Source organism: Cucumis melo, chromosome 6 (assembly GCF_025177605.1).
Source record: "Cucumis melo cultivar AY chromosome 6, USDA_Cmelo_AY_1.0, whole genome shotgun sequence".
In the NCBI taxonomy this organism is placed as follows: domain Eukaryota; kingdom Viridiplantae; phylum Streptophyta; class Magnoliopsida; order Cucurbitales; family Cucurbitaceae; genus Cucumis; species Cucumis melo.
Genome location: NC_066862.1, coordinates 32,599,753 through 32,622,130, shown reverse-complemented (window position 1 = coordinate 32,622,130; position 22,378 = coordinate 32,599,753). Strand labels below are relative to the sequence as shown.

Sequence of the window (22,378 nt, the reverse complement as noted above, 5' to 3'; positions counted from 1 at the left end):
AGAGTGGTGGTAAAACTTGATCCTTAACTGTAAAATGGATAGAGTTTGTTCTTTTACAAGGAATGTTGTAGTGGTTTGACTCTAAGTTGTGGAAAGAGTCAAGTTTGTAGAGACTACTTAAAAAGAGCTTGAAGTGAATGTAGGCCAGTTGTGTCAAACCATTAGATTTTTCAATTAATTTGTTAATATATTTTGTTGCATAAATTTAAGGGAAATTTACATAAATTTAACAAAACTATAAACTATTTACGGCCCATGTAACAAAACCAAAAAAGTTAGCCATTTTTTAAATATTTCAGGTTTGCCCTTCCATCTTTCTTTTCTTCCTCATGTTATTTCGTCGCCAAATGTAAACGATCGTGTAAAGAAAATAAAAGATTGTGTATAAAGAATCTTGAAAAAAAATCATTTAGATTAAAGTAGCCAAATGTAAACATTCGTTTAAAAAAGTAAACGATCGTGTAAAAAAAAGATCGTGTATAAAAAAATATTAAAAAAAAATCATTTGGATTGAAGTAGCCAAATGTAAACGATCGTATAAAAAAAGTAAACGATCGTATAAATAAATCTAAACGATCGAGTAACAAAAGAATTTTTAAAAAATCATGTACCAAATTTTTTAAAAAAAATCATTTAGATTTGGGTCCTCAAATTTAAACGATCGTGTAACAAAATTAAATGATGGAATTGAAAAGATAAATTGTAGCCGTTCGTATAAATTGTAGCCATATCTAAACGGTCGTGTATAAATTGTAGCCATATCTAAACGATCGCGTTGTAGCCATATCTAAATGATCACGTATAAATTGAACTATATCTAAACGATCGCGTATATATTGAATCATATCTAAACGATCACGTATAAATTGTAGCCATATCTAAACGATCGCATATCAAACAATAATCAAATCTAAACGATCGCAAATATATTACACACGTGTTATTGACGGCGTGGTTGACGATACATTTTTGGTATTTTACACGATGGGTTTCTGAGCTTTTTCCGTTTTTTGAATTGTTCTATAAAGTATAAATATTTTGTTGTTTTTTTATATTTTTAAAAAGACCCCTAAATTTAATTGATACTTTTTGTTTTTGAATTTATTTATGTCGATTTATTGATCTTTTTTAAGTGAACATATTTGTAAGAAATTTTTGTTTAAACTACTTATTAGCTAAAATTTTATTGATTTGTTTAATTAGGTCCGCTTAGAGAAAAAAGTTTACACTAATTCGAAGAATCCCTATTCACCCTCTTTGAGGTTGTGATATCGATACTACAATTCTTAATATTTTTTTGAGCTTAAAATTAGAAGAATCACTTAAGTCAAGTTTCATGATTTTCACTTGAAAGTGGGTTACTAGTAGGGGTATAAGAATAACCCGATAACCCGAACTATCTAACCTATATTATAAGGGTTGAGTTGGATTAGTTTAAAATGTGGTCTGGGTTGGGTTCAAATATTTTATTTTTTCGGGTTGGGGGTTTGAAAATTTTGGTTCAACCCAACCCAACCCGAATTAATGATATATATATATATATATATATATATATATATATATATGAAAAAATTATGTAAAAGAAAATGTTGGTTGGATACTTAGGAAGGACAACCCGACAACCCAACCCATATTTTAAGGGTTAGATTGGTTGGATTGGGAATATTATTTGGGTTATTCAAGTTGTCAACCCAACCAATCCAAAAATATGGATTGGGTTGGGAATGTCTCTCAACCGAACCGAACCCAACCTATTTACACCCCTAGTAGCTGGAAGCTGAACTCTGATGCTTCATAAATGATTAGGTCAATTCGAGTGGGATCAATTGGATCATGCAAGACTCTTTCGAGTTTATGATTATTGCAAGGGTGTGCTATTGGACCTGTATAGCAACCTAGAGGAGGGTGAATATGGTTTAATTGAACTTTTTAATAAATATGTCCAAATTAAACTAATTAGATAATCTTTAGATTAAATAAAAAAAACTTTAGCTAATTTATGCTAAATAACAAAATTGATAAGAAAACATCTAATCGAGTATACAATCAATCTCAACCAACAAGAATATTCAACTAAAATTAAATGCAAAAATAATTAGAAAGGAGTTAGAGAGAAGACACCTCAATTTTACAGTGGTTTGATCAAACTTGACGTACATCCACTTCCCCCAAGCACATCTTGAAATTTTGATTAAAAACCTTACTTTTACTTTTTCCACTGATTAGAGGTGAATTTCTACTTACCTTTTTTCGGATTTAGGAGCAAATCTGATCCTTTCCACTAGTTAGAATCCAATCGTCAAATATGTTGAATCTTTAAATCACAAAGAAGAAAGTTCTCTAAAAAGAGCATACAATTTTGACCTCATAATAATTAATCCTTACATTACAATTAGAATTCTCTCAAGCATAAGATAAAAAAAAATGAAAATTGGAAGTTTAGAGAGAATAAACGTGATCACCTTTGCAATTTTTGAAGATTGTAAAGTCAAACAAAAATTCTAAAAACTTGGAGAAAATGAAGTAATTAAAAAGAGCGGGAGATTTAAAATCAATTAGTCATTAGACACAAATATAAATAATAATATAATAATGTATTCTTTTTAAAATAATTTTTTTAATGTCGAATAAAAACAAGTCCACCATTTTTTAAAAAACTAGTGGTTAGATTCCAAAATAAACAATAATGTTAAATTCATTTTCTTTTTAAATTTATTTTCTATTTAAAACTAATCCAAAATCAGAAGTTATGTGTTACCTCTTCAATTAGCTTTCTCTCATTGGTTCAATTTGATTATTTGGCTGCCACGTTATATCCAGTATTTTTCTGCTAAGCTTTTTTAGTAATATTTTCTTCGTTTGGACTCCGATTTTGGGAATTCAAGAGGCCTTATAATCATTGTTCCGAGCTGTTATGAACTATTCCTAACAATAAAATTGTCAATAAAAATCCAAATTTGTTATCGTCAAAACATTAATTAATTAACTAATTAATTAAAATTAATTAATTTGAGATTAAAAGCCAAAAAACCAACATATGTTAAATTTATTTAAATATAATATTATTATTAATGTAGTCCATATGCATCATATGTTATATTTCGGGCCTATTATTTTATTAGACCTATTAAGTAAAAAGGTAATATCCTAATTACACACTGGTGTCTATAAATAGAACCTTAGTAATTGGTTATCTCACTGTCTCGTTAAGTAGTTCATTATTTCCATTAAGAAATATAATTAAGTTTTAAAGAAAGCCTCAATTCCTCCGTAAGATTATTCATAGATTAAGGTATATTATTCTTTAATTAAATTTAATTTGTAAAATCATCTAGTTCAATAATCTTGATACTTATTGCTATATACAATGTTAAAGTTTTATTGTATAATCATAAAATTAAAGTTTGCATGAGGTATCTGAGTCTTGATTGACAACTTGTAATTTTATATTGATGATTAATAATTTGTTTTTATGTTTTCCACTCCATGTTTTCTTAAATTTAAATTAAAGATTCTTAAATTATCAATTGTAAATTTGAATTTTATTGAAAGTTGGAAGGAATGAAAGAAATTTAAATATGTGCACAAAACTCGCCGCGGGCCATACTATTCCGTTTCTTCGATGTTTAATAGTAATTAAACTTTCTAATTTAACGAAGAATTAGTAATTTAAGGAATTAAGATTCGATGCTGAATTTTCATATCAATTTCAATGTTTTCTTTGGAAGGTCATCAGTGAGTTAAATCAATATTCTAATCTATAATTAAAGGAATTAATATCTAATGAAGGTTGAGATATTACCAAAAATCTAATTAAATTTTAGATTTTGATTATTTTTCAAAAACTACTATATTAAGTAGTCGTATATTTAATTTCAGTTCAAGTTAATGATTATGTATTATGTTTTAAAGTATCCACTTATCCTAGTGATTTAAATTATGTCATTTAGATTATTGAATAAAAGTTTTGATAAAATTGTTTGCCATATTAATATTTTTGTAAATTTTGCGATTAAAATCATTTGGAAATTATGTTATTCGATAGCTATATGTTATGAATAATTTGTTAGTCGTCAAAGTGACCAAATTAGTATGTTAATATAGATATCAAATTAAAATTAATTGGGGAAACAAATAAGTTTTAGAAATTGAAGAAATAATATTTTATTTTCTTATTACGAGAAAAGAAAATTCTTTTATCTTTCTTATCATGGAAATTTTTTTATCTTCTAATTATGAAAAAAAAATAAAGACATCATCAAGAGATAATTTACCCAAAATAATCAAACTATCAAGCTTAGGGTTTTCCAAGATTCAAATCTTTTTTCTTGGATTTAAAGTTATTCCAGATTTAATTACGTTCTTAATTACTTCATTAATGTTACTATTAAGGTTTTCTCATAACTGAGTTGCTTAAATTTAAAATATAATAAATTTTATAAATTATGTTTTATTGTCCTTTTGTGTTATGTTTAAATCACAAATAATTTAAAGTATTTGTTTGTGATTATTTAATATCTATAGTATAAATAATTTGTTAGTTACCAAAATGACTAAATTAGTAAGTCTTATAGATACTTCATTAATAGTGTTTTACAACTTAAGGAAATAATTATTTGTGATTATTTTAATATGATATCTATATTATGAATAATTTGTTAGTCACAAAAGTGGCAAAATTAGTAAGTTCAATAGATATCAAATTAAAATTAAACTCAATTACTCATATTTATGTGATGTTGTGAATCATATTATATTATGAAACATAAAGATATTATTATGAGTATATTGATTTTCATTATTATAAAACATTTAAATTGTCCAAAGGTAATTAGTAGTTTTATAATTTTGAATTTTATTGTGGTTAATTGGAATGTTTTATCATGATGCCTATGTTATGATTAGTTTGTTAGTCACCAAAGTGGCCAAATTGGTAAATCTTTAGACATCAAATTAAAGTTGATTCAATTACCCATGTTCATTTAATGCTAATGAATGAAATGATATTATGAAATATTAATGATTTGTCATGAGTGTATTGATTTTGTTATTATAAAATATTTAATTTACTTAAAGGTAATTAATAGTTTTATAATTTTGAATCTTAATTATGGTTAATTGAGGTGTTAGATATTATTAGTATATCCAAAGATAACTAGTGTATCTAACTTTAGCATTTAAATTACCAATTATATGAAACTAAATCTAGCATAAGTTAAGTATAAATATTGTACATTGTTGTGCCTTCCAAAGAAGAATTTCAATGTATAAGTTAATGATTATTTATGTTTATTTCTCAAAGCAATAATGTATAAGCATATCTATTTTGTAATTGCATCATCTGCTCCTGTTCCTATTTATTAGCATGCTACATCTATAATCAAGTTTAATGGACTCAATTTCTTTGATTGGTGCAAACAAATTCGATTCAGTCCTAGCATTTTGGATCTTGATTATTTGGCACTCTTAAGAGAAAACCTGCTGCACTTACTTCAGTGCTAGTAGTGATGAGGATAGATCTTTTTATAAAGCTTGAAAAGGATAAAATAGATTGAGCCTAATGTTTATGCAAATAATTGTAGTAAACAATATCAAGTCTACAATTACAATATGGAAAATACCAAGGATTTTATAATTTTATGGAAAATATGATGAGAAATCACATTGTTTTGACCCATTTGCTAAATTCCTAGAAAGTCATGGTCTATGTGTTCAATATATAATACCAGGAACACCACAACAAAATGTGTTGCAAAAAGACGTAATATCGTACATTAATGAATGTGGTTCGAAGCATGTTAATTAATGTGTATTACCTGTGTCCTTCTGGATGTACACATTAAGAACCGCTCAATATTTATTAAATAAGGTTTGTAGTAAATCAATTCTAAAGACATCTTTTGAATTATGGACAGTAAAGAAACCTAGTTTAAGGCACATGCATGTTTGGGTTGTCAAGCGGAAGTAAGAATCTATAATCCACATGAAAGGAAACTGGATTGAAGAACAATCAGTGGTTTCTTCATTGGTTATCCAGAAAAATCAAAAGGGTATAGTTTTTGTTGTCCTAACCATAATATGAGAATAGTTGAAATTGGAAATGTAAGGTTCATTGAGAGTGACGTAATAATTAGTGGGAGTTTGGAACTACGTAAAGTGAAAATTCAAGAAGTTATGGTGAAAATTCTTTCATCTATAACTTCTTCTCAAGTTGTTGTTATTGTAGTTGATGAATATGTTAACAATTCACAAGAAGAACAAATTAAAGGTCAAACACCACATAATGATGTTATAACAAATGAACCTATAACTGAGAGACCACACGAAATAAAGTTAAGAAGATTAGTAAGACAAAGAAGATCAGCTATTTATGATGATTATGTGATTTATTTGCATGAGTCAGCATTTGACTTAAATATTAATAATGATCTAGTTTTGTTTTCACAAGCCATTAAAGAAGATAATTCTGTCAAATGGTTAGATGCAATGAAAGAAGAATTAATAAACTAATGATAATGAAGTCTAGGACCTTGTCGAATTGCCTAAAGGAAAGTAAAAGAGTTGGGTGTAAATGAGTTTTCAAGACCAAACTTGACTCACATGACAATATCGAACAACACAAGACTAAACTTGTTACCAAAGGTTATACTCATAAAGATGACATTGACTACAAAGAAACCTTTTCTCATGTCTCGAAAAGCAACTCATTAAGAATTATTATGGCTTTAGTAGCTCATTATGATTTAGAGCTTCATCAAATTGATGTGAAAACTATCTTTCTAAGTGGTAATTTAGATGAAGAAATGTTCATGGATCAATCAGAAGGTTTTATGGTTGAAGAAAAATAATATATGGTGTGTAAATTAAAGGGGTCAATATATAGATCGATTTAAATAGGCTTCCAGACAATGGTATCTTAAGTGCAATGATACCATCACATCTTTTGATTTTAAGGAAAACATCGTTGATCAATGTATATACCTAATCAGAGTAAGTTTAATTATAATTATTGTTCTATATGATCATCCAGGCTTTGTCGGGTGTGTGAATATACGAAAATACACTTTTAGTTATTTGTTCCTATTAGCTGAAGGAGCAATATCATGAAAAGGTGCGAAGCAGTGTATGGTGGTTGCATCCATTATGGAGTCTGAATTTATAGCATGCTTTGGACTACAATTCATGTTTTATGGCTGCGAAACTTAATCTTAGTACTTGGAATTGTTGACAATATTGTCAATTAGCCATTAAGAATTTATTATGATAATTCTGCAACAGTTTTCTTCTAATAAATGACAAGTATTCTAATGGTGCTAAATATATGGAATTAAATTACTTTGTCGTTAAAGAAGAAGTTCAGAAACAAAGAGTGTCAATCGAACACATTAACACTAAACTTATGATTGCAGATCTACTAACTAAAGGATTGCCATCAAAGACATTCAGTGATCATATTAAACGTATATGCATTTTAGTAGATATCATTATTGAAATTAAGATTATCTTATTTGACACTTTGAGCTCATTTATTTATTGTTTCTAATTTTATCTTATGGTTCTATTCTTATGATTAGAATACACATAAATGAATTATGTTAAATAGGACATCGTCTTTGATAAAGACGTTTATTGTTGGATCGTTATTGATTATCTTTATTATAGATCATGTTGATAGAAGAACTATTTCAGTGATACACGGAAGGGAGTATGTTTATACAATGGTGTATGACCGCCATGATTCTTTACTAGTTTCTTTTACTTGACATGATATGTTATGAAGTTTAATTTTGCGCATTATGTCTATGAACGTATATGGTAAATAATGTCAATGGGCAAAGTCGGAGAATGTTAGATTTATTTTAAATATAATAATATTATTAATGTGGTTCATATGTATTATATGCTATTTTATCTCTTTTGGGCCTATTATTTTATTAGGCTCATTAGGTAAAAAGATAAGTAGTTAATTATTCCCATCAAGAAATCTAATTAAGTTTTAAAGAAGGCCAAGTGAGAGAAACTCAATTTCTCGAGAAGGTTATTTATGGATTAAGATATGTTATTATTTAACTAAATTTAATTTGTAAAATTATCTACTTCAAAAATCTTGGTACTTATTCTAATATACAATGTTAAAATTTTATTGTATAATCATGAAACTAAAGTTTACAAACATATACAAAGGTAGAGCTAAGTGGTTTATCAAAAATCTTGAAGCCCTCCCCATGTTAGAAAGGGTTATTCGAAGTTGGTAACAGGGTTAGTTCAGTTCCAGTGATCTCCCTCCTCTATATATTTGGATTTTGATCGTATCCATACTATGAAGGAGGGAATTTGTGAGAGCTGTGGGATCTTGCTTGGAGTATTGTTTCCCTTTTTGGCCCAATTTAGATATGTTTGTTGCATGGTCACCCAAAGTGTCAAATCAGGTTGCTCATCGCCTTGCTCCATCGTGAAACAGTTGAGTTGGAAATTTTACATAGAAGTTTGGATTTTGTTGTATTAATTTAAATCCTAAACTAATAATTGAATCAATTTAAATCTTAAACTTTAAAAAATGCATCAATTCAAACTTTGATCTTTTATACATATATGAAGGACTAAATTGATACATGTATAAAAGTTTAAGATCTAAATTTATACAATTATTAGTTTAAGGTTAAAAGTGATACAATTCCTAAATTTGAAAGTTTAAATTAATACGAACTCCAAAGTTTATGGATGTAAATTCAAATTCTCCTCCAAAAAAAAAAAAAAAAAGAAAAACAACTATCATTCTTACAAATATGTCTTTCCTTTGTGCTAGTTTTGATATTATTTAGGTGAAGTATATGAAAATGAACAACCTCTTCCTCAAGCAACTACAACGACGTCGTTTACCAAAACAAAAGGAAAGGGATAGTTTCGTCAATTCCCCTTAAAGCCACCGCAAAACCCTTGTTCTTGTTTTTCTTCTTCTGGTTGTTCTTCTTCTTCTCCTCAACCACATTTCTCTTCATCCCTTTCCCTTTCTTCGCCTGAAAAAACCTTAATCCCATCTTCCTCTCCAGTTTTTCTTCACCTTCATCATTAGCCATGTTCGTCACAAAGCTTTTCTCACGCTCCTCCCGCACCATTCTCCGCAGCTCGCTGCTCTCGTCGGCCGCTCAATCCGACAAACCCATTCACTTGCCAATTCTCGCTAATCGCTTTCACTCTCTTGCTAACCAATCAAACCACAAGGTTCAATTTAAACACCTGCTTGTTACTCCGTTTTGTTTTCTGCTACGAGGGTTTAGCTAGGGTTTTGGGACTTCTAACGTGACTGCAATTTAGTAATTCGAATTCCTTCCATTTTTATAAACTTTACATCATTTTAGTCGCTTTTTTTTTTTTTTATTGTTTTCTGTTATTGAACGCATTTTCGACCTCCCCCAGCTTAGTTCCTTTTCTGGCTGTCTTGGATTTAATATTGTTTATCAACCTTGGTGTATTTTTAATATATTTTCTTAAATTGGAGAGTGTTTAAATGTCGTGCAGCTTGGCACTAGTTTACCCTTGTTCTCATCTTTTTCTGTCACTCTAATAGGAGATCATTGGGATTTATTGCTTAGGATTTCTTTGGTTACTTGTTTGTTCTTGTTGTGTATCTCAAATTATAGGACGTTAAATTATACAACGTTCATCCTTCATTGATTTTATGGGGCTAGTTTTGTTCTTTTTTTATTCAGGAGTCAACGTTACATCGTTCATTTTTCGTTCAAAAATTTGGATTATCAACATCTGCATCCCCTGAGACTTCTAACAAGGAAAATGGCAATTCAGCACCAAGTAATGGGAGCTCTAAAACTGATGCAGAGCCGACGGCTGAAACTAATGGTCGAACCCGAGAATCAGGTTTCACATCCGGATGTTGATATTCAATGCATGTCTTTAATGGAGTACTAACAACTCTGATTTCTGTTTCAGATTCTGAGAGCGATGACAATCTTTCCATTGATGATCTGGTGAAAGTTGTAGCTGAGAAGGAGGAGCTTTTGAAGGTAAAGCACAAAGAGATTGAACAAATGCAAGATAAAGTTATTCGCACTTACGCAGAGATGGAGAATGTGATGGCCAGGACAAAGCGTGAAGCTGAAAATTCAAAGAAGTTTGCTGTACAGGTTTTAATTTATGCTTGGCCTATCTATGGTGTTTGACATTTGTTATCCTGTTGCAATGGCATGGGGGAATGCATTAATAATCACTTACAAGACTCTCCTGACATCAATCATTTGTATGTATTTTAGAACTTTGCAAAGAGTTTGCTGGACGTTGCAGACAATCTAGGACGAGCTTCATCCGTAGTCAAGGAAAGTTTCTCAAAGATTGATTCAACTAATGACTCTGCAGGGGCAGTACCCTTGCTGAAAACACTTCTTGAAGGTGTTGCAATGACTGAGAAACAGCTGTCTGAGGTTAGTATCTCATGCACAAATTGTTCTCGAGGTTTGCTGTTCATTTGAATCTGCTTTCACTATATTAATAATTGGATGATTCAAGTGAAGTTCTTCGAATTTGATTAAGGAAGAACCCATGCCAATTTGTTTAGGATGTTGGCATCTTATGTGTTTTATATTTCAATTTCTAAGTTGTGGAGTCTGATGATTGGGTAAAATGGTGAGGGTTTTGATCCCGTCAAACTTATAAGTTCTATGTGAAGAATCAGCCAATTGAAGCCATCTGCTGCAATACTATAAATTTAAAATATTAAATGCAACTTAAGTAATTGGTCATTGGGTATCTCCATCTGATTTCGACTCTTCATGGCTAAATTTTGTTGCTTGCAGGTGTTAAAGAAGTATGGAGTGGAAATGTTTGATCCTACAAATGAGCCATTTGATCCACATAGGCACAATGCAGTTTTTCAAGTACCAGATGGTTCTAAGGCACCTGGTACTGTTGCAGCTGTATTGAAGGTATGTCCTGTGGTCATAATTATTTTTTTCTGCGTGGTTTCTACATTTTTTCCATTGTGGTATTTCAAATTCTTCATATACCTTTAGTTTGCATGTGAAGTTTGTATTTGGCAAATTTTAGGCTAGACAAAGTGTACATTCTCAGACATAATTAAAAATATTTAAACAGTAATTTTCTGAGCCTTTTCTTTGATCAATTAATGTCTCTCAAGAGCCATCAGGCAACGGTTAATTTGTAGCACTAGCACAAGAGAATTGGTTGTAACTATAACTCGTAAGTTGTCTGAATATCTTCATTTCCTATACATTTAGATGTGGGTACAAAATCTTAGGAGATATTCCTAGCAAATGTGGATGTCTTTTTTTGTTTCTACAATTTCGAGAATCTGGTGTAAGTTATAAATGTTTGTTTTTATTTTTGGTGATCATTATGGGCTGACTTCGAGTAAGAAGAAAAAGCTATGAACTCAAATGTTGCAGCGGAGTAAGCTCACAATTGTGTTAACCATGGGTTTGTATAGCATAAAATTGGATACTATAAGCTTGGGTAGACAGTGTTTTGGTTGTATAGGGAGTATAAAATTGGGGAGCACTAGCTTCTATTTGGTTGAATAAAAGAATGAATCACCTAATCCTCAGATCAGGTAGCTTCTATTTGATTAATGGGGTTTTGTTGTGGGGAAATAAGTACGTAGCATTAGCATACTGTTTTGAAAGTTTTAGATTTAAGGGGCTTGTGGCTTATCAAGTATGTAGCCTTGTATTTTTTTTGAAGTGGTTAGTGCACTAAAGTATAAAGTGCAAAAATAGGGAGGTTTCTTTAGTGAATAGCTGAAATGTATAAAGAAATTTTTATATTAGAGAAAATATAATATTTTGAATATTAGGATAATGAAACATCTAAGAAATTAATGTTTTATAGGAGATTGTTCTGAGAACTTAGGGTGTCTGGACCACTCCTGGTTCTTTCACAAGGGGAGATAGCCTTCATTTCAGCCTGTTTTCCAAGGGGTGAAATTAGATAACGCAACATTGTCATTTAATCTATTTCTCTGAAATTCGTTCTTTGAGCTTCTGGTCTCTACCCTAGGAGTGCTGCTTAAGCTTAGGCAAACAAGAATGGGTCCTACGTTGGATGAGAATAAATTCTTAAAGAAATAGTTTAAAACATTCTTAGTGGTGCTCATCTACTATATTAGTACCAAATGAACAAATTGTCTATTGTATGACCTTTTTTAATCCAATCGCTGTAGCAAGAATAAATTGCTAATGATATAAAAAATAGACCAAGATAAGAACTTGACGTTCTTAATCTATCATCACTTGCATTGTGAAAAAATGGCTTCAAAACCCAAAAAAGAATAACAGTTAGAAAAGGGAATTAAATCCTTGATCTATCTTGAGATAGATGCATTGGGCGGTGGGCGGATTTGGGGGCCAGAAATGTTTGGGAAAAGTTTCTGGAGGTAGAAGGAAGACTCAGTAAATGAAAAGCTTCTCACAGAGTTTGCCATTGAGATGTGTGATACTTTCTATAGCTCGATACCAGAGTTATAAAGAACATGTTGAGAAAAGAAAGTATTAATCACAGTATTGATTTTTTGGTTAATGGTTACTGAATTAGACCATAGTTATAAAGAACATTTTGAGAAAAGAAGACTCAGTAACTGAGGTGATTATATATGTGCATGTACTAATATTTTATTAGAGTTAACTAGTCCCTAAACAGAAGAACTGGGTAACTGTATCTTCGAATTCCGTAAGTTTCAATAGCATGGGCTTGTTACCCTAGCGTGGGCAAATTTAAACACTATCTAAACGTATATGATATAATCATATAACAATATACTTGCATCTGTATGTCTTGTTGAAGCAAGAGCTAATGTTAGATTGCATCAAAGCTATGATAACTGCAAACCCTAACTGTTATTTTGTTGTTTATTTCAATAGAAAGGGTACATGCTTCATGAGCGAGTACTTCGACCTGCCGAAGTTGGTGTTACGAAAGCCGTGGAGAATGAGGATGGTGCAACTGGCGATGCAACCGAGAAGGGATCTCAAGGTTGAACTTGAAGGGTTGGAAGGATGGATATTTTGGTCTAAAAAAAAGTTTTGCTATACGGAATCTTCTTTGGAAGAGAAGATACCTGATCTAGACTTGCTGTAAGATTGGACAGGAAAAGAAAAACAATTCATTGCTTGGATAAAATTTGATTTTGTTATGTATTTAGAGAGAGATAAGAGAGTATTTTCATGATTTCCGGTCAGCTCAAATTCAGAATATGCAAGCACTTTCCTCGAGGCTTTTCTTTTTTTTTTTATTTTCTTTTTTTGTTGAAAAGTTAACAAAGGGCTTTCTGTTAAAGATGAACAGAAATAGAATGATGCCTACATTTTAACAGTAAGTGCAATATATAATCTACTATACTAAATATAAACAGATGTTGCTGGAGATTTACTTTCTTTTTGTTTCCATTTTGACTTCCACTTTTTAAGTTCCATTTAATCTTGACTTTGGGCCAAATGAAATCTCAAAACTTACCAAGTTTGAGGATCTAATTTTTATACTTCACAACATCCAAAGAGTAAAATCAAGAAGTGATGAATCAAGTAATGTGATTCTTCGAATCTATGACAGTGAGTCTTTTGGGTTATTGAAGAACGGTAAAAATATAAATCATTTGAACTACATAGCAAAAAAAGAAAAAAATCATTAAAAATGTAGAATTCATTTTGTAATGAAGTATAAATATTTTGTCATTTTTTACGATTTTCTTTTTTAAATTATGTAAAATAATTTATTTATTTTTTGTTTAAGTCTCTTCGATAGTTATTTGATTTTTAGTAGTCTTAAGATCTTTATTTGTTTTTAAAGTTTACTTCGAATAATATAAAAGTAATAGTTAACAGGGTCTAAAGAAAACAAACATCAATTTTCAGAATGAAAAAGAAAACTAATAAGTAATAGGACCAAAACAAGTCTCATTTTAACTAAACACTGTTAACTTTATAAATACTTCTACTCCTCTAACATATATAGCCACTTAGTTCAAAGTTCTTCCCCTCCGTGTGTTAATCCTGAAAGAAAAGCTCATGCCTACATTGTTTATCGATAATTGATAAATATTATTTTTTAGGTTGGATATTCAAATTCCTTACCCTATTTGTTGTAGTTAAAAAGACGAACAATTATTAATAGACTACTATGAACTTTGAAAAGTTTCATTTTAACTTTTGAATTCTTTTCCAAAGCAATTATTGAAACGTTTTTGTCGTTAAATTCATGGATGAAAAAATTAACGTCTATTGACACAAAAGTAAACAATTCTATAGCTAGGGCCAGCAAATAACTCATAAACAAATAAACATAAAATATTGGAATCGTGTAGTTGAAAAGAGGAAGACAATAAGAGGCCACACATTGCTGTATAAAAGTCTTTAATTAGCTAAGGTAAACACTATTTTAAAACTTCTTATTTGCTATCGTATTTACAATTTGCTCCAATTTTTATTATTTTGACATTTATCATTTTTTTTTATTTTTTGCTACAATATTTATTATCAAACTAAAATGATTTATACCTAAAATACACACTATTATAATCTAAATTAAAATAATCTACGCTCTAAATACAAATATTCTAATCAAAGTATAATAACTTGTAACTATTATAACTGACTTCTTATCCCAAACGCCCACAAATGATTCACATATGCATCGTTGCCTTTATATATATTACATAAGCATGTAGAACTCCCGTATATAAATTTAACAACAAACGTTTATAAAGTGGCTTTGAGACGATGTTCGAACTTGAAGGGTTAAAATGAAAATATTTGAAGTTTAGGGTATAATATTTAAACCAACCCAAAAGTTGAGGCCAAATTTGTAAGTTTTGGTTTTAACGGTATCGTTATCCTCTTTCATCCTTGAAACTTGGAGGCAACGTTCTATCCTAAAAGCAATTCGTTAATGGAGCTCTTCACATCCAATTTCTCTTCAACTCTTCTCAATCACCTTCCATGGCGGCCTTCTCTTTCTTCTCCTTCTTCAATTTCTGCTTCTTTCTCCAAAACCCATTTGCTTCAGTCCAACAATCTTCGATTTTTTCCTCCCCCATTTCACCTCCTTCACCCTCTTCAAATCTCCACCACTTCCCGCCGATTTGCTGCTTCACCTTCTTCGCCTTCTTCCGTTGATCTTGGCCCTAAGATCGATAAGCTTCCTGCGGACTTGGAGATTTCCGAGACCGAAGAACCCAATTCCAGTGTGAGTTTTTTTTTTCCTTATTGAAATTGAACCTTTATTTGTGCATTTCTATTTATGATTATTCAGTTAATGTTCTGTTCAGGTTAGATTGAGTGTAGGAGTTCCACCGGCTGTTTGTGAGGATTGTCATAGAAGGGTTATAGCCGAGTTCATGAAGCAGGCTAAGGTAACAAGTTACTGTAACTTGTATGCAACTAGTTTATAAAACTAGTATTTAAAAAAAAAAAATGGAGAGTGTACTCTTTTATTTTGAAAGGATGCAAATAATTATAAGAGATTGAGAATGAAGTGGGCTTATTTTCCTAAACTAAAAATCAAATGGTTATTAAACAGGTCCTAGGATACTTATGCTTTGGCCAAAACTTGTCTAGTTTTTTTTTTTTTTTTTTTTCTTCTTTTTTGGATTTTATCTAAAAAAATTTGTACTAACAGAAAAAATCGACTTATTTACTCGGACGATGAGCCATTCAAGATTAATATTGCTAGCTTTGAGCCTATGTCTTTGAGAATTTGTTTATAGATTCTGCCGAAAAGATTCCATACAAAGGAGATGCTATTTTTAATAATAATCTAGGTTCATATCTACTTCCAAATGGGATTTCAATCACCCTTGACAGCTAGAAACAAAGTATCCATTGCACATTGATGCGAACTTCCTTTCAAGTCGAGGGCTGAAAATACACATCATAGATTCATTCTTATATATTATATTATTATTAGAACAGAGATGCGATATTTATGCATATGTGCTGCTTGAGACTCTACTGTCACTTCCTATTTTTATTTTCTACAGTGTCTCTTTCACTTCATGTTAACGGACAATCCATTCCTGAGTTATCTTATTGTACTAATTGCTAGACTTTTAATTATTTTCTTTTTCTTGACATTTGGAAGGACAATGACAATTGTATATTCTGGTTTTCTATAAGCAGATCCCAGGATTTCGTCCTGGAAAAGTTCCAGAAAGTATTCTTGTAAGTTATGTAGGAAAGGACCATGTTCAGAAGGCCATCGTAGAATCAATTTTGAAGAGGACCCTTCCTCATGCCATGTCCTCAGTAAGTTAAAAGTGATGATTATATACTGTCTTATTTATTTATTTTCTTTGCATATAAAATATTTGATCGATGAAGAAGCATATAGAGTTGCAGTAGTTGATCTAGGCTCACTTTGATTCAATAGTTGCTTGTAGCTTTGCTTCAAAATTTTCTAGTTTGAGCAGCTTCTCCCCTATACAACCAGAAAATTATCTGAAACATGAGTTTGCGCTGATTTTTGAAGGGTGGAAAGTGTTTTTGACCAATTATAAGCACTTTTTAATCAAAAGTTACTCTGACATACTTGGAAAGTAAGCCTTTTTGGAGGAAGTACTCAAGTGCCGGAAGTGTTTAGGAAAGAAAAGAAATATCAACTTGAAAATACATTTTTCAAAGGACATCCTAAACTCCCTTTGGGACGGATGCTAACCTACAATTAGTTTTATACCAGTTCATGGTATTTCCTTCCTTCGCTGTCGAATCTTGTGAAATTTCTTATTTCCCTCTTCAAATGATAAGCAATATTTGTTGCTAAATATATTAAGGGTTGTTTGTAGAGCTGTAATTAGGATGAATGTGAATTAGAGAAGTATTGGAAAGCGTGAGTGATCAAAGACAGAACGAGAATAAGATCGTGAAGCATTATAACAATGAGAAAGAGGGTTAGATTGAAAACCGTCAGACGGAATGAGTTTTGTATTACAAATCGGCCTTAAAACGCGCAATCCAAACATGGGTTTTAGAATACATTACAAACTCATCCTATTACAGATCACCAAATACCCCTTAGTGTTTTGTTACAAACCCCTGTGTAAATAATAAAAGTACTTTTCTGATGCAAAGAAAGAATACAGTATCTGGGTTTTTTTTTCCATTTTTTTTTCTCTTTTGAGGTGATTGGGAAGTTAAATGTTTTTCTTACACCAAATGCATGTGTTGTAGGTAGCAGGAAGGGCACTGAAAGACTCCGTTCGTATTGCCTCTAAATTTTCTGACTTGGAGCATACCTTTTCTTCTCAAGGCTCTCTCAGGTTTTCCAAATACGCATCTTTTATATTCTCTTAAGATGTAGGTGCATATTTCTGCTAATTAAACTGCTCTTGCACAAAGCTTACCTTTATCTTATTACTCTCTCAAGCTTTTTAGATACACCTTATGTGATTGACTTTTTCACCTTGCTCAATGCTCACTTCTTTTCAACTTTAAAGATTATAGTGCACTACTGCACTGGTTATTTACCGTTCATTATTCTCTTTCTTTGGTTTGTGATAAATATATTCATGGGTTGAAGTGGCTTTGTGATCCAGGTATGACATTATTGTTGATGTTGCACCTGAAGTCAGATGGGTGCCTGAGAACGGATACAAAAACTTGAAGGTGGTGGTTGAAATAGACAACGAAATAGATGCTCAAAAAACTTCCGAAGAAGAATTAAAGCGCCGCCACAAGTCCCTTGGTACATTAAGAATTGTGACTGATCGAGGATTACAGGTGACTCTTTTAACCATTTTGGACCCTGTCCTATTTATGTTCCTTTTTCTCTATATATTTTGTTTCTCAAATGGAAATAGAGGTTACTATTTAATCGAGGGGTACAAATCTAAAGGAGCCAAAACGTTTCTCTATCATATACTGGAAATTTGTAAAAAATTAAGTTGTCCACTTGTTGAGTAGGTTTCAGTTGTTCTGAAACATAGTAGAAATGGACCAGGATTGATGGCTATATGAAAATGTTTTACCATTGATGTTGACTTGGTGGTGATCTAGATTCTGTTACTGGATGATTAATAACATGGAGTTCTAAAATTTTATCAACTTCTCATCAAATCATCGCAAAGTGAAAATTACAGGTGAGTCTTTTAAATGTGCGAATATCTTGACTATTTGACAAATGTGTGCAGATGGGTGATGTTGCAGTAATTGATATATCAGCAATAACAATGGGTCAAGATGAATCTGGTGGTCAAAAGATTCCATCAGCAGAGAGCAAAGGTTAGATTAAGCTACCAATCATGAATACTGGAAAGCACAATGATCAAGTCATGAGAATTCCTCTCTTTTCCTCATTACCATTTATAGGTTATCGTTTTGATACGGAAGATGGCGATAAACTCCTTCCTGGATTTCTTGATTCATTAATTGGCATTCAACGAGGTGAAACTAAGTCATTTCCCCTTGTATTTCCTGAATCATGGAATCAAGAAGATCTCCGCGGTGTTCATGCTCAATTCACAGTAAGTTTCTCATTCATTTGTTCAACTAATGAGGAGATTATAAATGATGCCGGAGCATATAGAAAAGAAATGTCGTATTTTATCATTCTGACTTTTACTTTGGCTCTTGTTATATTTTATGCAAGGAATATCATGGTTCAATATCTTCCTTTTTCGTGTCTATTCTTCTTGATTTTAGGTTGAGTGCAAGGAACTATTCTACAGAGAATTACCTGAGTTGGATGACTCACTAGCTGATAAGCTTCTCCCCGGCTCTACAACCCTAGAACAGGTAACATAATGCTCTCATATCTCCAATCTAGCTCGTATTTGCAATACAGAAAGCATTTTGCTGAAAGGATTTTATATTTGTATCTTTTGCTTCAAACCGACAGGTCAAGGAAGCGTTGCTGCAAAGATGCCTTGAAGTAGAGCAAACAGCTAAAGATCAGGCAACGGACAATGCACTTCTTGACCAGCTTTGCAAGGTATTTTACTATCTGAAATAGCTTTTCGAAGATTTATATGCCTATTTTGACCTTTGGGCAGTGTTTTTGGACAATGCAGTATATGTGTGTGTATATACATTGTTTGACCATGATCACAAGAACTTGATTTCCTTATTAAACAAGTTTTTTAAAAGGTAATTTTGCTTCAAGTATCATTCTAACATGAGAGACTCAACGATAACATTTTTTTTATCACAAGACCCAAACTCTTATAATTTTTTCAAGGGATTTGGATACGAGACCGTGATTTTGTTTGTATGGAAAAAAGCTCAGTTATATGAAAGATCTTTTTTTAAAAAACATGAAGTTATTAGTTGTGTTGTGCTGGACAAAATTCCAAAAACTGTATACTCAGCAAACAAGGATTTTATTGGTTGATGAAGTGAAACTGTACACTCGACGTTGCCTCAACTAGTTCTAATTGTTAGATACTAGAGTTGAGTTAAATTGTTTTATGCACTTTCTATTCTAGAGTTAACTGTGGGGAATCTGGCTTGGGAAAATTAACAATAAGTTGGAACAAACTTTTCCAGATGGTGGAAGTTGATATTCCCATATCAATATTTGAGGAGCAAGGTAGGCAGCTATATGGAGCCAAACTATTGCAGATACAGGTGAGAACTTGAAATGGAGAATGTCTAAATGTATAGACCTCCACTGTTAGTGAGTGCAGTGTAACGATTCTCATATCTTTCGTTGTGGCACAGGCGAACATGAAATTAAATGAACAGCAGTTGGCTACTCTATCTAGTCCTAAGGCTGTGAAGGAGTACCTTGAAAATCAGAGGGACAACATTACGCATGTTATCAAACAGAATCTCGCAGTGGGAGATATATTTAAACGTGAAAATTTGCAGGTATATCTATATCTTAGTTTGTTTTCAACTATATGTTAGGAAAAGTTCAATTTTTACTATTTAACTTTAAGTTTTTGTTTCATTAAATATAATATAATTATGAAATTGAATAAAATTAATACACTTGATTAGCTTAGTCCCATTTTCTCAAAGATATGTAGCTCACATTCATGGTTAGTTGTGGCATATGGGCTTTCTTGTGGTTGGTCAAAATATTTTGTGTACATCTTTTGTTTTTGGTTTTTTGAAAATTAAGTCATTTACTTCCATTTTCTTACCATGGTTTGCAACTTTTCAAGTACAAGAGTTGAACTCTTAGCCAAATTCCCAAGATAAAAACAAGTTTCTAAAAACTCTTTTTTTCAGTTTACATAATTTGAGGTGATTTTCGTAAACATTGATGAAAAGTAAACAACATACCAATAAATTTAGAACTAGTAGGAATGTATCTAGGCTTAATTTTTGAAAATTAAAAACCGAAAATAAAAAACCAAATTGTTATCAAACATTATTAGACAAGACAGATATCATAAACCATCAAAATATTAACTTCCTAGAGTAGCTTCCCGAACCTAAACCTGCTGCACATCAAAATAATATCCTAATATTACATCGATCTTTGCTTGCTCTGCAGGTGGACACAGAGGAACTCTTGAAAGAGGTGGAAAACTCTGTTGCTGAATTTAAACGTAGTAAACAAGAATATGACGAAGATCGGGTGCAGGAACAGGTCAGTAAGACAAATAGAAACTTCTCAATTTTGTATGCTTTTCCTGATTGGTCAATTAGTCAACCATATGCCTTGCTCATTCTAACTTGAAAATGATATGTCACAACTATTAGCTTACTACTAGCTAATGTAAAAAAACCCCATTTCACCTCATACACATACTCATTTAGGTACAAGACATACTAGAAGGAGCTAAAGTGCTAGAATGGTTAAGAGAGCATGCAGAGATCAAGTACATGACCAGATGATAATGGATAATTCAAGGGAGACGAAAGGAGAATGAGACACAGTTTATCTGCCTGGACACTCGTGTATGCGTCATGCATGATCCGTGCTCTCATTTTTCATGTTGGCTCCAGGAACCACAGTTCCATATTTTTTGCAAGAGCATTGCCAAATCTCAAAGTCTTTCTTTTGGCAATGAGGTTTGGTCAATAAAAAAGAGGCTTACATATTATTAAAGAGAGTTGGGATGCTGTAGATTTGTTATTATCTAAAACAGAGAGTATATAGTCGACTTGATGGAACTTGAATGTACAAGTATGAATAGTTTTGTATATTTGAGCTTGACAATCATGACTGAAAATTTGGTGTAATCTTGGTTTAAATTGATATCCTTTGGTGTGGTTGGGTTTAGGGTGGCTTAGGCTGTCTAAGCTAAACCCCCATTTGGGTGAAATCAATTCAAATCCTTAAACTAAACCCATCGGTATTTTTACCTCTTTTTCTTCTCTTATTTCTTTTCTTTATTAATATTTTTACATCATTTTGATGTTGAATATCCTTCATTCTTTACCGAGTATTTATTTTGATATGAGATATTATATAAAGGGTAATTATAATAGGTAGCAACTTTTAGAATAATTATTAACTATGTAGCAATATTTAAAAAAAATTACAAATATAGTAAAATCTATCAGTGATAGACTTCTATCGTTGATAGACTCTTATAGTTTATCAGTGATAGACTTCTATCGTTGATAGACTCTTATGGTTTATTAGTGATAGACCAACATTTGCTACATGGTCTATCAGTGAGAGACTCCTATCACAAATTTTTCTATATTTGCAATTTTTTTAAAATGTTGCTATATACTTAATTATTTTGAATATAATTGTTACATTTGCAACTATCCCTTATATAAATATCCTATTTTGACCCAATACCAATTGTTATACAACTTTCAATTTTATCAAATTGCATTTGATGTTGTAATTTTAATCTTAAACTTTAAAGTGTTCTAATTTTATTTGTTGAAATTTATGAATTTTGGAAAAGTTATTGTTATACAGATCAAACTATTATTTTTGCAAAAGCTCGAGTTTATGAAGATCTCCGCACTTTTTTCTTGAAAAATAATAGGCGAATTAATAAAAATTGAAGCTCAAATTTAGGATTCAATAAGATGAAATTGAAAGTGAAGGGTCTAAATTGGTAAAACTTGATAAATTTATGGTCCAAACCGATCAAACCTCAACTTTGAGATTTTAAATTTCATTTTTCTAAGAATATTTAGATCATTTTTACAAAAAATCCTCTACAAATTTATAATTATGATCATCAAATTGAGATATTCATCTTTCACAACACAAGAAGAGTCCATAACTCAAACCAATTCAATTTTAGAAAATTGATAACAACTATTCAAACGAGTGTCAAAGTAACAGTGTTACACATTATTTCAAACAAAAACAATAACAAAACAAAAAATTTAACACGAGCAAAATCATCGTGTATGCATACATCACAAGGCACAAAATATAAAAAATTCCCCAATCCTCGAACATTCCAACACAAAAAAGAAATCGTATATGACATAATAAC

General features: G+C 31.2%; 2 protein-coding genes across 5 annotated transcripts; both read left to right on the top strand.

Moving 5' to 3' along the window:
- The first annotated feature begins 8,868 nt into the window (after window positions 1-8,868).
- Window positions 8,869-13,400, top strand: LOC103491087 (grpE protein homolog 2, mitochondrial-like). 4 transcript variants are annotated; one of them, XM_008450914.3, is made up of 6 exons: window positions 8,869-9,222; window positions 9,711-9,876; window positions 9,949-10,142; window positions 10,269-10,436; window positions 10,809-10,937; window positions 12,888-13,400. In XM_008450914.3, exons 1-6 carry the CDS (start codon window positions 9,076-9,078, stop codon window positions 13,002-13,004), a joined length of 921 nt encoding a protein of 306 aa, XP_008449136.2. In that variant the 5' UTR covers window positions 8,869-9,075; the 3' UTR covers window positions 13,005-13,400. The 4 variants fall into 4 exon arrangements, with proteins under 4 accessions (XP_008449136.2, XP_050941634.1, XP_050941633.1 ...); XM_051085677.1 differs by having other exon boundaries at window positions 8,925-9,222; window positions 9,690-9,858; XM_051085676.1 differs by having other exon boundaries at window positions 8,951-9,222; window positions 9,690-9,876.
- A 1,345-nt stretch (window positions 13,401-14,745) lies between these two features.
- Window positions 14,746-21,271, top strand: LOC103491086 (trigger factor-like protein TIG, Chloroplastic). Its single transcript, XM_008450913.3, has 13 exons — window positions 14,746-15,207; window positions 15,290-15,373; window positions 16,140-16,265; window positions 17,187-17,275; window positions 17,552-17,735; window positions 18,146-18,236; window positions 18,324-18,478; window positions 18,657-18,749; window positions 18,853-18,945; window positions 19,500-19,580; window positions 19,674-19,823; window positions 20,458-20,553; window positions 20,724-21,271. The coding sequence occupies exons 1-13, from the start codon at window positions 14,911-14,913 to the stop codon at window positions 20,799-20,801; spliced, it is 1,617 nt and encodes a 538-aa protein (XP_008449135.2). The 5' UTR covers window positions 14,746-14,910; the 3' UTR covers window positions 20,802-21,271.
- Window positions 21,272-22,378: the final 1,107 nt, after the last annotated feature.

Bases quoted from the DNA above. Each gene is read 5' to 3' on its own strand.
- LOC103491086 (XM_008450913.3), top strand. From the start codon at position 14,911: ATGGAGCTCTTCACATCCAATTTCTCTTCAACTCTTCTCAATCACCTT. The intron at 19,824-20,457 runs GTATATCTATAT...CTTGCTCTGCAG, and splicing joins TTAAACGTGAAAATTTGCAG to GTGGACACAGAGGAACTCTT. The intron at 20,554-20,723 runs GTCAGTAAGACA...ATACTCATTTAG, and splicing joins AAGATCGGGTGCAGGAACAG to GTACAAGACATACTAGAAGG.
- LOC103491087 (XM_051085676.1), top strand. From the start codon at position 9,076: ATGTTCGTCACAAAGCTTTTCTCACGCTCCTCCCGCACCATTCTCCGC. The intron at 9,223-9,689 runs GTTCAATTTAAA...TTATGGGGCTAG, and splicing joins CTAACCAATCAAACCACAAG to TTTTGTTCTTTTTTTATTCA. The intron at 9,877-9,948 runs GTTTCACATCCG...TTTCTGTTTCAG, and splicing joins TGGTCGAACCCGAGAATCAG to ATTCTGAGAGCGATGACAAT.